At 29.7% G+C, this 16,485-nt stretch overlaps 3 protein-coding genes across 4 annotated transcripts; 2 read left to right on the top strand and 1 right to left on the bottom strand.

Annotated features, from left to right (window-relative positions):
- Positions 1–4,847: 4,847 nt before the first annotated feature.
- LOC112679283 (zinc finger BED domain-containing protein DAYSLEEPER-like) lies at positions 4,848–5,754 on the top strand. Its single transcript, XM_025549028.1, has 3 exons — positions 4,848–5,026; positions 5,117–5,422; positions 5,677–5,754. The coding sequence occupies exons 1-2, from the start codon at positions 4,973–4,975 to the stop codon at positions 5,408–5,410; spliced, it is 348 nt and encodes a 115-aa protein (XP_025404813.1). The 5' UTR covers positions 4,848–4,972; the 3' UTR covers positions 5,411–5,422; positions 5,677–5,754.
- Positions 5,755–6,867: 1,113 nt separating this feature from the next.
- On the top strand, positions 6,868–16,461 carry LOC112679250. 2 transcript variants are annotated; one of them, XM_025548976.1, is made up of 3 exons: positions 6,868–6,955; positions 15,139–15,299; positions 15,392–16,461. In XM_025548976.1, exons 1-3 carry the CDS (start codon positions 6,949–6,951, stop codon positions 15,977–15,979), a joined length of 756 nt encoding a protein of 251 aa, XP_025404761.1. In that variant the 5' UTR covers positions 6,868–6,948; the 3' UTR covers positions 15,980–16,461. The 2 variants fall into 2 exon arrangements, with proteins under 2 accessions (XP_025404761.1, XP_025404760.1); XM_025548975.1 differs by lacking the exon at positions 6,868–6,955 and adding an exon at positions 14,466–14,748.
- LOC112679249 (replication factor C subunit 1) lies at positions 9,714–14,289 on the bottom strand. Its single transcript, XM_025548974.1, has 12 exons — positions 14,113–14,289; positions 13,040–13,309; positions 12,204–12,713; positions 11,906–12,131; positions 11,776–11,844; positions 11,347–11,714; positions 11,124–11,291; positions 10,900–11,051; positions 10,716–10,833; positions 10,358–10,503; positions 9,900–10,281; positions 9,714–9,832 (listed from the first exon to the last, which is right to left on the bottom strand). The coding sequence occupies exons 1-12, from the start codon at positions 14,119–14,121 to the stop codon at positions 9,740–9,742; spliced, it is 2,511 nt and encodes an 836-aa protein (XP_025404759.1). The 5' UTR covers positions 14,122–14,289; the 3' UTR covers positions 9,714–9,739.
- Positions 16,462–16,485: the final 24 nt, after the last annotated feature.

Raw genomic sequence — 16,485 nt, 5'->3', positions numbered from 1 at the left:
GGGGGGGGGGGGGGGGGGGGGGGGGGGGGGGGGGGTTGTCCGGGATTGATACCGTGTGTTGATTTGCGATAAGTGGGTTGGGATGGAGAAATAATTTTGAGTGGAACTTTTTGTAGTAAGTTTTAACTAAATTATCAACTGCTTCTATGTTTAAATCTTTGTGGAGGGTATGATTGGAAATATACCAAGGAGCGGACGTGATTGTACGGAGAGAGATCGATTGGAAGGCTTCGATAGTTTTTAATTGTGATGGTTTGGCACAACCCCATATTTGTGCACCATATGACCAGATTGGACGTAGCATTGCTTTATATAAAATTAATTTATTATGAAGTGGAAGTTTAGATTTTAGTATGGGACGTAATAGGTGTAGTCTAGAATTGAGTGACTTTCTTTTGTTTTTAAGGTGAGGGCCCCAGGTTAAACGTTTGTCTAAAATAATACCAAGGTATTTTACTTGAGATGAGGAGGGAATAGGAATTTCATGGAGGGTGGGAGTGGGCAGATTTTTTTTATTTAGAGTGAAAGGAACATGAACAGATTTGGCGGCATTAATTTTAATTTTCCAATTAGAGGACCATTTATCTATAAGATCTAGGTGGTTTTGAAGGGCGTTGAATGCTACGGTTGGATTCTTATTGGATGATAGGATCGCTGTGTCGTCAGCGTAGGTAGCTATGATGGTGTCATTGGTTTGAGGGATGTCAGAAGAGAAAATATTGTAGAGATCAGGAGAGAGATCGCTTCCTTGAGGAACACCTGCTAGGATTGGAAAGACAGAAGAAAAAGAATTGCCTTGACGAACTTTAAAGGTTCTATTTTCAAGATAAGAGCGAATTAGTAAGTAAAGTGGAGCAGGGAGGAATAGTTTCAGTTTATATAGTAAGCCATTGTGCCAAACCCTGTCGAAGGCTTGAGCCACATCTAGGAAGACTGCCGGGCAATAGTTTTTATTTTCGAAGGAGGAAGAAATTTTGTCGACTAGTCTGTGAACCTGTTGTATAGTGGAGTGGTGTGCTCGAAAACCAAACTGAGCGTCGGGAATAATTTTATGTGATTCAATTATTGGTCTAAGTTGTTTTAAAATAATCTTCTCGAATAGCTTACCAATCACTGGGAGTAGACTAATGGGTCTATATGAGGTTGCAATATTGGTTGGTTTTCCTGGTTTAAGTATGAGGATAACAATTGATAATTTCCAGATGGTAGGGAAATAAGACAATCTTAACATGGAATTAAATAAGAAAGTTAGCAAAAGGATTGTTTTTTTGGGGAGATATTTTAAAATCTTATTTGTTATTAAGTCATGACCTGGGGATTTGTTGGGCTTCAATCTTTGGATCAAGTTAGCAACTTCATATGGGGAGACATGTTTAATAGGGAGAGACATTGGTAGTGGAGCATCAAGAAAATCATTTATTTTGGCTAGTTGTGTGGTACTTGGAGTAATATCAATATTCGAGAGGTGTTCCCCAAAAAGTTTGGCCTTATCTAAGTCTGAAAGAGCGAGCGATCCATCTGCTTTTTTAATAGGACAAGAGAATTCTTTTAATTTTAGCATGTTTTTAGTTGTTTTCCACAATGTACCGTCTTGTGTGTTTAAAGATTTAAATTTTGTGACAAAAAGGTCATTTTTGTATTTTTGGATTAGTTTTTTAATGGTGTTAGATAGATTATTGAAAGCTGACTTGTCTGAAGGTAGTCTAGATCTTTGCCAACGGGAGCGAGCCCTGCGTTTTTCAGCAATTAAAATATTTATATTCGAAGGCAGGATAAAAGATTTGAGATTTGAGTGACATTTCTGATTGGAAGAATAAGAGCACTCGTAGACAGCTGATTGAATTGATTTAACTAATTGATGAGCTGCGGATTCTATTTCATTGCATGTTTTAAGGGAAATTTTTAGGTTCGTAGAATTTTCTAATTTTGATGAAAATTGTTTCCAGTTAATTGGACCTTTGGAAAGGGAGGGACGCGAAGGAGTTAGAGTTGGGAGCTCCATAATTTTTAGTAGAACGGGTGAATGATCAGAAGATAGGTCACATATGTTTTGAACAGTATGATTTATATGGTTGGGTATTGACGATATAAAAAAGTCCAGTAAGTCAGGTTGACGGTTCAAATGAGTAGGCCAGTAAGTAGGACCAGGGGGTGAAATAGTTGAAAAGCCGTTCATTTGAATGGAATTATAAAATAGGTATCCTCTACGATTTTCGACACGGCTGCCCCATAGGGGGTGCTTGGCATTAAAATCACCACCGGCGATGAAGTTGCGCCCTAAGGAGTAAAAAAACTGATCTAAGTGGAGTTGAGATATTTGAGGTGAAGGAGGACAGTACACTGCAGAAACAGTAATAGGAGTATGATTTATTGAAATTGAAATGCTGGTTGCTTGGATAGAGGGGATTTGAAAACTCGGCAGAGGATGATGTTGGATTATGGAAGATATTAGAATTGCGGAACCCGCGTGAGACGTACCATCTGGATGGTTGGTTTTGTAAATATTAAAGCCGGGGAAAAAATGACTGGAATTAGTTGAATAGTGAGTTTCGGTGATTAGAGCTATGTCGATTTGATTTACTACAAGAAAGTTAAGTAGTTCGGACTCATTCTGTTTGAGTCCGTTGGCGTTCCAAAGAATGATTTTAAGAGTTTTATTGTTGGTGAGATTATTTGTCATTATGTGAAATAAGTTTATTTATTACAGTGGTGAGTAATTGAATTAGTGGATTAATCATTTGTTTGAACTCAGTTAAAAAAGATGAAAGTTGATTATTTGAGATACTATCGGTGGAATTAGATTGGGAATCAGTTTTACTTGAAGAGCTATGGCTTTGAGGATTTTGGGTAAGATTAGGAAAAATTTTGTTGTCTTTCATGTTAGGAGGGGGGGGATGGGTCGTTACACTGGATAGCGTTTCCTGCTTATTTACAATAGTGTTATTATTTACATGATTTTTTAAATTTGAATTTGATTTGAAGTTTGAACGCTGTAAGCTTTTATGGACTGAACATCCTCGGTAGTTTGCGGTATGGTTTCCTCTACATAAGGCGCAGGTTGGAGGAGTATCTTTTGATTGTGTACACTGTGTAGTGGGATGGAAATCAGCACAACGAACACATCTGGGAGGATGAGCGCAGTATCCTTTAGAGTGGCCATATTCTTGGCACTTGGAACACTGAACGATTTCACGTCTTTTATGTGGCTCTTCTACCTTTATTTTGGTATGAAGCAGCGAGGTCAATTTGAAAATCTCATTATTGATTTGAGCGGGTTCGAGGTCAACAAAAAATATTGGGAGGGGATGTTTTGAAGATATGTGGATAACATTTGAAACTTGGCGGACAGAATATCCGATATCTTCAATGGCAGCACCTACTTCGGAAGTTGAAGAAGACGAATGCAAGTTGCGTATGACAACACGAAAAGCTTTATCTTCACGGGCTTGATAAGTGTGATACTCGGCATTGCCTATTTTCAGGTATTTTATGACTTCTCTGTACGAGTCAGGGTTGGTAGTGTTAATTTTAAGGTTATTGACTGATGACTTAAAGCTGAAGGACTGTGGGCCGATCAGCTTTATTAATTGATTTCTTAATTCAATGAAATCAGAAACGTTTCGTACAAATATTGGTGGAGGTAACGGGATGTGGTTTGGTTGATCGACATTATTCGTTTCAATATTGTTTACATTATCATTATCATTGTCCGGTACTTGGAGGTGGTTAAATCTATTTGAACTGACAAAGACGGGTTTTGATTTCTTATTGTCGGGTGTTCCGGTTGGGCTGGTAGAAGAAAGATTACGTTTTGAATTATATGTGACTAATTTAAAATCTGGGTCATTAGGAATATCGTCCGTAAAGACATCATTTGAAGTATCGGATAAAGTTGAAACGTAATGTGTACGATTCGAATTATTATTAGACAGATTTGGTTTTATTGTGTTCGTATGTTTAATGGTAGTGTGAGAACTGCTCGATGACGGTCTATTAGTGCGGGTCATTATTAATGAGATAGGATAAGAACGACCGCCGGCTAGGCCGGGGAGTTCGAAGATAAATATTACCTGCTATAATTAGATAACAGAGCGGTAAATGATTGAATTAATTAAAATTACCAAATTTTCACCGCTGATGGGTAAAAAACACTCTGTGACTTCCGAAGGACAGCAGATTTGGCATCAGCGTGACAACATGAAACGATTGGTGTTAATTCCAAGATTATCGGACACTTTTCAGATGTCGGAAAAAAAAAAACACTGTGGAACGAGAGTGAGAGCACGTAACGCCACGGTATACGACGAGCGAGTGTACATAAAAAAGTTAAAAAAATAGTAGAGCATTTTAAGCGTAGTTCTCAAGCAGCAGCAAAATTAAAAAACACACAAATTCAGATGAATTATCCAGTACTAAAACTGAAACAAGATGTGATAACGAGATAGAACTCGACTTATGATATGTTTAATAGGTGATTAGAGACAAAAGATCCATTACTATCCACTTTGGCTATGATTGGTAATACTGAAATGTTGATTATCTGACGGCGTCAGATTTTAATTTAATGGATTATTATTGCAAACTTTTTAAGCCTTTTAAAGAAGTTACAATTGAGTTAAGTTCGGAAAAAGGGGTATCAATTTCCAAAGTTATAGTTCTCACAAATGCATTGTTATCTCACATAAAAACAATGAGAACTGAGAAAAAACTTACCACTTGATATTTATTCTATGATTTTAAAGATAGAAAATAAAGCCGAAAACAGATTTGCCGGTATGGAAGACAATTCTACTTTTGCTGAAGCAAATTTAATTGATCCACGTTTTAAAAAAAAAAAAAAGGATTTAGTAGCGAGACATATTATATCCGTACTTATCAAAACGTCGTGCGCAAGATTTCAAGTATAATTAAACGCAAAAGACAATCTATTAATCAAGAAGAAAATATAGTTACAGATAACGAACAAATCACTATGTCAACTGAAAAAAAAGAAACCTTTGAGATATGGAAAGAATTTGATTCACAGGTATGAATTTTAATTTACATTTTTAAACAATTTATCAAATAACGATAATTTATGATAATAAATAGCCTATTACATATTATATTTTTTTAGGTAAAAGAAGTTACAACAGTGAGAACTGACACTTCCGATGCAATTGTGGAATTAGATAAATTTCTTAATGAGCCTTTAATCCCAAGGAAATCAGATCCTCTTGAATGGTGGAAGGAAATGAAACGTATATATCCAAATATATACCATTTGATGTTACAAAGATTGGGAGTGCCATCAACATCAGTTCCATGCGAACGAACGTTTTCTAAAGCCGGATACACACAAACAGACAGGCGTAATAGACTTTCCATAAAAAATATGGAAACATTAATGTTTTTAAATGGCAATCTATAATACATATTTCAGGTAACTTCCTAATCATTTTTTTGTACTATTATTATTTTAAATAGTAATTTATTGAATTTATTGTTATTGTAATATAAATGCAAAGACTGCAAAAACACCGTTGGGTTTTTTATTTTATAATTTATAAATACCTATTCCTAATCCTAATTATAAAACATGAATACAATCCAAAATATTTAAATATCGACTATTAATATTTGTGATAATATGTTTACGGCGGTCAGTATATTACAATTGAGTTATAATTATTTCAGTTAACGGAATACCGGTTCCGCCGCCCGGTAATAACCGGGCCCGTACACTGTGAACTATAATATATTTTGTGAACGAAAGGACCGAAGGAACGAATCATTTGAACTCGTTCCTTTTCCGGACCTGGAACGATAGGAACGATTCACAAAATGGAACGAAAACTCCCATCACTGGTACTCACGGACTGACTGAATGAGCGTCTGACCAGACGGAATATATATATATATATATATATCGGCGTCGATTGTCTAGAACATTCTCGAAATTACCTTAACGAAATAATCATCGCATATCCTAGAACATGGGATTTCCCCTTATCCACTGACAATATTGTAAACAACTTGGACGATTCGCGGTGCGTTGTTTACGTCACCACAGTATTATCTATCTACAAAATTATCTACCGAAGTAACTTTTTCTGGAGTAATTTAAGTTTTTATTTTATTTCTTTCGATTTTATATATTTTATTAAAATTAAAATAAATCAATACATCTTGTTAAAATTTTAAGCTTTTAAATTTTTTATACACTAAAAATTAATTTTTTTTTTCTGATTTACATCTTTAACCTGAACCAGGAAAGAAAATAAAACAATGTATAATTTTTACATACAGTTTTATGAAAATTTGAACAGGGAATTGAATAGTTCTAAGAATTATTTTTATCTTAAAAATTACGTAAAAATAAAACGAAGGGCACTCTCGGAGGTACGAGCCCCAAGGTTGTATTAGATCTTCTAAGACCGTGATAGAAACCAAGCAACTATCGCGTTTCGCTATTATCACAGAATATGTTATCATCGTGCGACAGCGACTTTACGGTACTTGATATGCAACGATACTTTACATTACAATTATAATCTAAAATCGTGCTTTACATACAATTTTCCAATGAACAATAACGATAAAAAATATCAGTTTAATGATTCATTATAAAATTGTTGATTTATTTATTTCATCATATCTCGTAGTTGTGTAATCGTTCAACAACTGTAAATATAACCTTGAAATTATTTTTTAAACTTACAGTTTTTACAACAGAATAGATAATAATTTTAATCTATTCTGTGGTTCTTACTATTTTATATGTTTACCTATTTTTGTTTTCTTGCGTCAAATTGTTAAATATTTTGAATTTTTAATCCTATTGGTAACAGTTAAATATGATGCCTTTAAAGAATGATCAGACTATGATAACATTAGAAAAGAAGACCGCAGAAGAACCAAAAAAGTTGAAACCTTGTTGCGCTTGTCCAGATACAAAAAGAGTCCGAGATGCTTGGTAATATACCGAATTTAACATTTATTTTGAATTAATATTTTTATTTAATGGGTATTACATTCTACTTACTGATACATTTGTTGAAATGAGAATTTCATATTTTCAATTTTTTATTATTAAAATAAAATTATAAATATCTAAAAGAACTTTAACTGACTTATATACCAGGTGTACCGGTATGAAATGAGCGTTTTCTTGTGAAAATGAAACACTAATTTTTAATGGGAAGGTAAAAAAAATTTATTCAAAGTATTGACCATTGCTTTCTACACATTTCGACCACCTTTCTGGCAATTTGTGGATACCACGCCAATAAAAATGTTCGTCTTTTGAAGCAAACCAATCAGACACCCAATTTTCAACTTCTGCGTAGGAATCGAAGTGCTGCTCAGCTAATGCGTGACCCATCGATGATAAAAAATGGTAATCGGAAGGGATTAAGTCTAGTGAATATGGCAGGTGGGGTAGCAGCTCCCAATCAAGTTCTTTGATTGTTTCTTGAACCGGTTTTGCTTTGTGTGCAGGTGCATTGTCGTGTAACAAAATTACTTTGCCGTATCTTCTGGCCCATTCTGGTCGTTTATCGATCAATGCATGGTTTAAATTAATCATTTGTTGTCTATAGCGATTAGCATTTACAGTTTCAACAGGTTTTAGAAGCTCATGATACACTGCACCTCTTTCTGATCCCACCAAACACAAAGCATTGTCTTCTTGCCAAATCGATCTGGTTTTGCATACGATGTTGATAGTTATCCCAGATTAACCCATGATTTTCTCCGTATAAAATTCTTAAAATAGATCCATTTTTCATCGCCTGTGATAATTCGATACAAAACTTATTTTATTTCGTGCCTTTGAAGCAAAATTTCACAAGTGTTTTTTCGGTTTTCCATTTGTCTTTCATTCAATTCATGTGGCACCCATTTTCCACACTTTTGGATATTTCCCATAGCTTTCAAATGGTCAGATATTCTTTGTTGTGCAACATTTAACATTTCTGTCATTTGCTTTTGACACAAAATATCATCTTCATCCAATATTGCTTGCAGTTTGGCGTCTTCAAAAATTTTTTTGGTGGTCTTCCACGTTCTTTATTTCTCAAATCAAAATCATTATCCTTGAACCATTGAAACCATCTGTTGCATGTTACTTCTGATAGAGCATGATCACCATATGCCTTGACAAGCATTCAATGCGACTCTGTGCAGCACTTTTCTTCAAATGGAAACAAAAAATTAATACTTTTTGCAAATCATCACTTACCAGTACAAAATTTGACATATTCAACACAATGAAATTATATGATATTGCTCTTTCGATGACTGGAAGGTTATTGAATATGTTTGACAGATGTCATGCCAACTAAAAAAAAAAAAAATTAAGGCCCACTCACAACAAATAATCCCTAACAACACAATTGTATCCTAATCCTCACTTCATACCGGTGTACCTGGTAAATAGATTTTCTGATGTTTTTTTGTTATATTATAATAATATTTAACACTAACATGGTCCCTGCTGTTTCAAAACGTCTTGTATTATAAATTACTTCCCAAGAAAAATATTATGTTTGAGTTGATATACATAACCCATTGCAAATTAAAATCTAGCAACTTTATTCATTATATTATTTAACTGTTATTAATCTAATCTTAAACTATAGACATAATATTATTACAATTTGGTTGATATTAATGAGTTATCATTATTAATTACATTAATTAGAATTTGTTCTCAAAATTATTTTAATTTATAATTAAGTTTTTATTGACATTGAGAAATTTTCTATGAATTGTCATACTATAAACATATTGTTTCAATTCATATTATTATAATTGGCACCACATAGTGTTGCTAAGAATTCATATATTTAGTGTGTTTTACCTGAGTTATCTATATATTAATCATTAAGAAAATATAGCCATTTTATTTCATTTATGATTATATACGTTAACATAAAATTATTCTTAAGTCTTATCAATAAATTTAAGTTCAACTACCTATTCTATTTTTATAAAAGAGATAATATATAATAGATTTTTAATTTTTACCTTACCTAATCATAGTATTTTACTATGAAAATTAAATTATACTTGATGTAAATTAGTTATATTGTAAAGTATGTTAAATATTTTTTATAAATTATACAATTTAAACTGTCATCTATTAATTAAAAAGATTGATTACATTTTTAATACTTAGAATTTCCAATATAAAAAATCTTATTATAAAATAAATTTATAAAAAAAAACATTATTCTGCGAATCTTAGTTATCGCTTTTAAGATTTATTATCTAAAAATATAATATAAATAATAATACTTCATACATTATTACAACTTATTTTTAAATTTTTGACAGTATTATGGAAAATGGAGAAGAAAATTGTCAAAAACTGATCGAAGCACATAAAGAATGCATGAGAAAAATGGGTTTTAATATATAACAAAATTATTCTTTGTTTTTTATAGATATGATTTTGTACACTATGTAGATACAATTATTTTCCTAGTCTATTAAATGTATTAATTATTTATTTTTAAAACTATTAAAATAATTTTCAATGAAATACCCTATAAATAATAGTATTTTAAATTCCTTGTACCTCTCATTTATAGAAAAAAATTGATTTCTATGAGTTAAATAAGGACAATGATGAAATATGAAAAAAAAGTACAACTTGCAGACTACTAATAATTCTTATTTTGCAATCTTAATAATGTTTATTACACAAGTAAAAAAAATGATTTGTACTTAACAATAATATAAAACTAAAACTAAATTATTTCTTTTTTCTACCTCCGCCTTTTCCTTTACTTTTATTTATTTCCTTGGGAGACGGCGATGAAGATTTCTTAACTGCTTTTTTTTTTACCTGGAAATTAAAAAATTAAATAATATTCAATAAATAAATTAAACCTTACAGTGCTAGATTTACTCACTACAGAAATCAGGGCATCATTTGCGATGTCATCGTCATCTTCATTATCACTGACATTTGTTTCTTCGTCATCTAGCACATCAATGTTATCAACTATATTTTTTTTTATTTTTACTAAACTAAATGTTGGTGCGCTTTTATTATATGCTCTAGTAAAAGCGCTTTTCACTTTAGCTGGTATATTGGACATAGGATCTTTATGACCAAGCCATGTGGATAGATCATTAAGTGATTCTAAATCATCTTTCACAAGATGATAATGATTCATAAAACTTAAGGATTTTTGAACACCAACACTACCTTCATCAATAAGAGGTTTAAGAATTGAATCTCGTAAAATTGTAATATAATCAAGATTTATAGCTTCTTTGCTGGCAGATAATCTAAATAATTAAATACACCAAATAAAGTAATTAATTAGAGTTAACAAAAATATTTCTTTTCGTTTTAAATACATACCTTATTCTCGTATGGATTTGTACTTCTTGTAGTAGTCTATTCATTTTATTCCCCTTGGAGAATTTTCCTAACCAAGAAGGAAAATTGATTTGTTTACTTATATGACCTTTTAAAAATTCACCTGGAGCATAACTAGAAAATATTGCCTGAACAAAATAATAAAACTATAAATATTAAATTTATACATATTTTTTAAAATATTAACTCAATAAAACAGTAATATTTTCATATTTTCATCACAATGACTAAATTCAAATTTTAATCACTTTTGAAATTAAAAAAAAAACATAAGTAATAGATATTATTTATATAGTTACATATTACACATGTTTAAAATCAATAAATAAAATTTAAATACTTGAGCAGGCAGTAAGCTCCAATTATTAGTAGATCTAATTTTTCCACTAACTATATCTCCTGTACAAATACTGTCTGCTGCTAATGAATAACGTTCTAATTGTTTCCATTTAGGACCCCTGAACAATTTGAAACAAACAAAAAAATTAGGTAAAATTTAACCAAAAAACAAAATATAATATTACTCGACATCATGAGGAACTACAGATAAATAGTTTTCTTGAACAAATAATGGAGATATGTTATAATCATAAAAGAAAAGGTCACATTTATCGTTGATACTCATTGTTTTGTGTTCTTCAGCTGAAAAAACTTTTCGCAAAACATCCCATGGACCCTAAAATAAATAATTTTATTAACAATTTGAAGAGCTTAAAAAATAATAATAATAGTAACAATAATATATTACCAATTTAATATATTTTTTGTTAACATTTAAATCATCTTTTCCTGCTGCAACAACTGACAAATGATTAAGCGTTAATCTTATATCATTATCTGTACTAGCAATAATAGAAGATAAAGTGTCTGGAGAAATTTTCAACTTTTCTTTATAACAAATACTCAACATAGCGGCCTAACATGATGTACAATATTCAATTATTTTATATACTAAAATATTAAATTCTTACTTTAATCTGTTCTAATTTTGGTTTGTGAAATCGAAGATCAAAACAGTAATTAGATAATGTACGTATTTTTGGATGATTTCGATCATTACACATGCATATGACTGGACATTGTGCATTTTTAATTAATTGAATTAATTCTTGAACTCCACCTCGATCTTCATTACCTGCCATGCCATCAACTTCGTCCATTAATAAAGCATGATTTTTTGATACATTTTTCCCATTAAAATAAGGATTCAATGAAGTTGTAGATAAAAGTTCAGATACATTATTTTGAAGTTGTTTTTTGGAACGAGTATCTGAAGCATTGAATTCTACAATATCAAAACCTAACTCTTTACATACCAAATGTGCTGCAGTAGTTTTCCCTAAAAAACCAAAAAAGTATGTAACCAAATAAAACAATAAATAAACAATTAGTATAATTACCAACACCAGGTGAACCAGAAAGTAAAGCTGCTTTAAAATAACTTCCATTATCATCTTTTGCCCAAGGACCTATAAAAGAAAACATTACATTCTGGAAAAAATATGTATTTAAACTTGTTATAAAACTTACTGGGTCGCACTAATTTTTTATTGACACCCAATCCATGGTTTGAGTACCATGATTTTAACCAATTTAATAATTTATTTACATTACTCTTATCACCTGTTTGACCAATAATTTGTTTTAATGTTACTGGTTTATATTTTTCAACCCAGAGTTTTGATTCAACAGGTATTTTAAGAATAGGAGAAGTAATGATTTTATTTGAAGGAGATTCGGTTGCATATCCACTTTCCTAATATTCAAAATATCAGAACAGTATTTAGTAAAATATAAAAGAATATGACTAAAAAATAATATTTCTTACTTGAGTGTCAGGTGATTGCACTGAATTAACTTTAAACTTTTTTTTTTCAGGTGTCCTTATAGGAGAAATTTTTCTTTTAAAACTAGTTTTAACAATAGAATTATCTTCATCACTAAAATTATGTTTTTTCTTTGGAGATTCAGTTTTATTATTGAACGTTTTTATATCAAGTTCATATTGGTTATTTGACAATGAAGGGCTCTTTGATTTTTTTGGTATTGATGGTGATAGTTTTGTTTTATTTAGCATTAAATTAGATGAGGACATAGATTTCATTGGTGATGACTTTGATGGGGTAATATTTTTTAAATTTACTGGAGAAGTTTTAAGTGATTTCAATTCAGAATTTTTTGATGGAGAATTCTCAGGTGTTACGGTAATGCAATTTGATTTAACAGGAGATTTTTTTGGAGTTACAGCTAAATCACTTGATATTGAGTCATTGAGTTGTTTCTCAATATTGTCTAATTCTTCCCATTCAATATCAATATCTTGTTCAAAGGGATCAGTCTAATTTTGGTAAAACACAAAAATGTATGATTATCCAGCAGGATACTAGTTTTCTGTATATTATAATTATATAAGTAATATTCAATAATGATAAATTTATTTTTTGGCTAATACATAATATAAATTAATTAATTTAAAAACATTTAATTATTTATGCACAAAAAATATTTAAAAAAAACAATTTTAACTTCAGATTGAATAAAAAAAGTATAAGGCAATTGTTGTAAATTATAGTCATTACAACTATTATATGAAAAAATACAACATGCATATGCCATTTACTTAACCAACTTTAATTTTTCATAATTTTTAAACATTTCTCTTACTTCTTTTTTTTTATTTCGTTTTAACACTTTAACAGTGCTTTGTTTTACTGGTTCTGAACCAAATATATCTACTGGATTAACAACTTTCCGCTTTTCAGGCAACTTTTTCTTTAGTTTATCAACTGGAGTAGTATGTGATATATCATCTTCTTCATCACTTGATAATATGCACTGTCTTTTTAATTTTCCTTTTGTGGTCTGTGGCTTATTTTCAATTAAATTATTTTTCTTATCAGTAGAAGCATTGCTTTTAAAGAAACTCCTAATATCCTAAAGAAATAATTTATTTTGTTAACATATTATAAAATACTAAGTAGGATCTAAAGGGAAAATATTAAAAATATGTTAATTTCAATGACTCTTAAATTTTTTTCTTTTTAATTTTATTTAAATGAATTACAAATTTATATATTATGCACAGTTTACAATTTATTATTTTGTTTAAGTGCTGTCAACGACCTTCTAGTAATTGACTATTTTATATAAAATTGATAAAATCATGTTACACCGTGATTAAGACTATAGAAAATCATAATCATAATAACAAAAATCAATATTTTTCACTACATGAATTGAATTTAAAATGTTGACTTAAATAATGAATAGTAATAATAAATTTAGACAAAAACTTTAACAAGTGTATGATAATATGTTGGTTATTATTATTTCTAAACTAAACTGTAACAGAAAAGTAATTTATAATTGAATTTAAGCAGTACATTTTCAAACCACAATATCAAATTCCTGTAACTTATTAAAACTTGATATTTGATACTAATAGATCAATGTTATATAAGTGCACATATTGAAAAATTAAAATTAAACATTAATATAGATTAACTAAACTATAAAGCAGATTAGTTAACGACAAATTGTGTCTTATAATTCTATGTTCGGAAGAAAAATTCGAACATCACTGCTCCTAGAATCGATTATATAAATTCATAGAGCATTTGAATAATAGTAAGAACTACAAATTCATGTACAAATAACTGCAAAGTGTCGGTTACATTTCGTAAAATAAGTAAACTGACCAAGAATAAAAATATTCATTATTTCATGAGAAAACTTACTTTTGACATGATGATCGATTACACCAAAAATTATAAATATTGATATGTCTAAAAGTTAAATCAAAATTGGAAATTCGAACATATTGAGGATAAATGAAACACAAAAATATCACGAAAATCGACCAAACATTTTTAACCGCCAAAATCGTGTGTTACTATTTAATATTGGACGTATAATCATTTGAAAACAATCCTCCATCCCATAGACATATAAAGATACCTTTATATATCTATGCTCCATCCTTATCATAAGATAACTAACCTAAAATTACTAAACCCGTGAAACATGACAGCACGTTTTATGGCTTGACTGATACTGGGAATTCAAATCAGTGCACCGATTCAAATATTAATGATCGTCGTCTGCATAGATATATTAAAGACATTTTTTTATATCTATGGTATTCTGTAGACATAATCGTATATCTATAATTTTGTCTTTAACTCACAAATTGTAATCAAACACAGTTGAAGAAACAGTAGTGTTTTTGTGGTTTAATCAAATCTTTGTATTGGAAAAGATCTTATTATATTTCTAGAATTTTTAATAAAAATAATTAATAATGAATAATTGTTGTTATCAAGTGGTTCTTCCTAAGCCAAAGCCATTGAGCATACGAACTACTTTTAGCAAAGGTTGGATTATTTAAGATTTTAAAAATTAATTATATATTAATAGTTGAAAATGATACATTAATTGATAAATATATATATATATATATATTGTAGCTATCAAAATAAATATTAGTTTTATTTAATCGATAAAAATAACAAAAACTTAGGCTATAATTGTCGTAAATTATATTTATATTATTAATGGTCAGATATGAAATTTAAAATATACTTGATGAACACTATAAATTACATTTAGTGTTGAAAATAATATTCTGAATGCTTTGGTTAATCAATATTAAGTTATTTTAAATTATTAAAAAAATATTAATATTAATTACTTAAATTATATTTTAATTTTGAAATTTAATAGGATAAGTATTATTTTGATTAATTTTAAATTTAATTTTGCAGAGAAATTACACAAAATAGAAAATATTATCAAAACATTGATTACGATTCAGGCAACAAATGATTTAAAAAAACTGTTTGACGAAGGTGCTTTAATATCTAGAATGTGCTGTAAAGTAAAGAAAAAATTTAGAGGAGAGAAACTATTTAGACGTCTCAAACAAGTAATATTTAGTTACCTCTGAAATACATTGTATAAATCCCTATCAGTATTTTTACTATTTTAGCTTGTAATTTATTTTCTACCTCTTTATAGGTCACTGTTTTAATTAAAAAATTATATCAACTAAACATTCCAGAGGTTATTTTAAATTTATTGTCAGCATTTGAAAATGGTATGCCAACAAAGCAAGCTGGTCAATGGTCTGGTACCCGCATTTTAGCAGCTCTTCATTTAATCGATCGATTGCAACAGTTTAGCAAAGGAATAGCTCAACTTATAGTTAAAGTATTACAAAATGGTCAGTGTTGGTCAGAAATGAACATTGCACTTGCTATGGTCAGCAGGGTTTGGATACTTTCTAAAGCATTGTACAAATCGTTTTTACGCTCATATAATCGTTATAGACCTGTGGTAAATCAGTTAAAAATGGCTGGATCTGAATGGCTACCAAACTTTGAATTACCTGAATGTTTCAATAGTAGCTTAATAGAAAATGATAAAAAATATTTTAGTTCTAGTGAATCAGAAGAACTTGTAGAAAACCCGGGTTCTGTTATGTGCCGTAAGCCTGAGCCTGAATCTTTTGTAAAAAAAAGAAAAAGACCAGGAAAACAAATTCGAATGTTACAAGAGAAACGCAAACACAAAATCAAAGTTGTTAAAAAACAGAAATGTATTTAATTATTTGTACATATTCCCTCCCTCATGTGTTATTTTATTTTATTGTTAATTCAGAAAATTGATTATACTTGCCTAACAATATGTTGTTTGATGTTATTATCATTTTAAATAATTGTTTCCCAGGAAACCTTAACATCATGCATTTAACTAACTAATTTTAGGTTCATTTAAATTTAAATTTAACACTTAAACTATTTCAAGCTTACTAATTTTAACTGAATACATTTTATTCAATAAATTAATTTATATTTTTATCATGTATACTAATGATAATTATAAGACATCTTACAAAGCAGCCCATAAGATTATACCAACCATGGTATTAGAGAGTAATGTATGTTAATAGTTTAATAAATAATTAAATCTAAATAGTTTATTTTGATACTTTTAAAGTGAATGAACATACTGTACAAAAAATGATAGAATAATTTTTTATGGTTTTTGTGAAATTTATATAAATATATTAATCAGTAGACCGACAATTCATTTTGAATTTAGATATCGTC

The sequence above is a fragment of the Sipha flava genome, unplaced genomic scaffold, assembly GCF_003268045.1.
Source record: "Sipha flava isolate LNK unplaced genomic scaffold, YSA_version1 133_pilon_pilon, whole genome shotgun sequence".
Taxonomy (NCBI): domain Eukaryota; kingdom Metazoa; phylum Arthropoda; class Insecta; order Hemiptera; family Aphididae; genus Sipha; species Sipha flava.
Note: the sequence above shows the minus strand (reverse complement) of the source record. Positions and strands in the feature narration are given on the sequence as shown.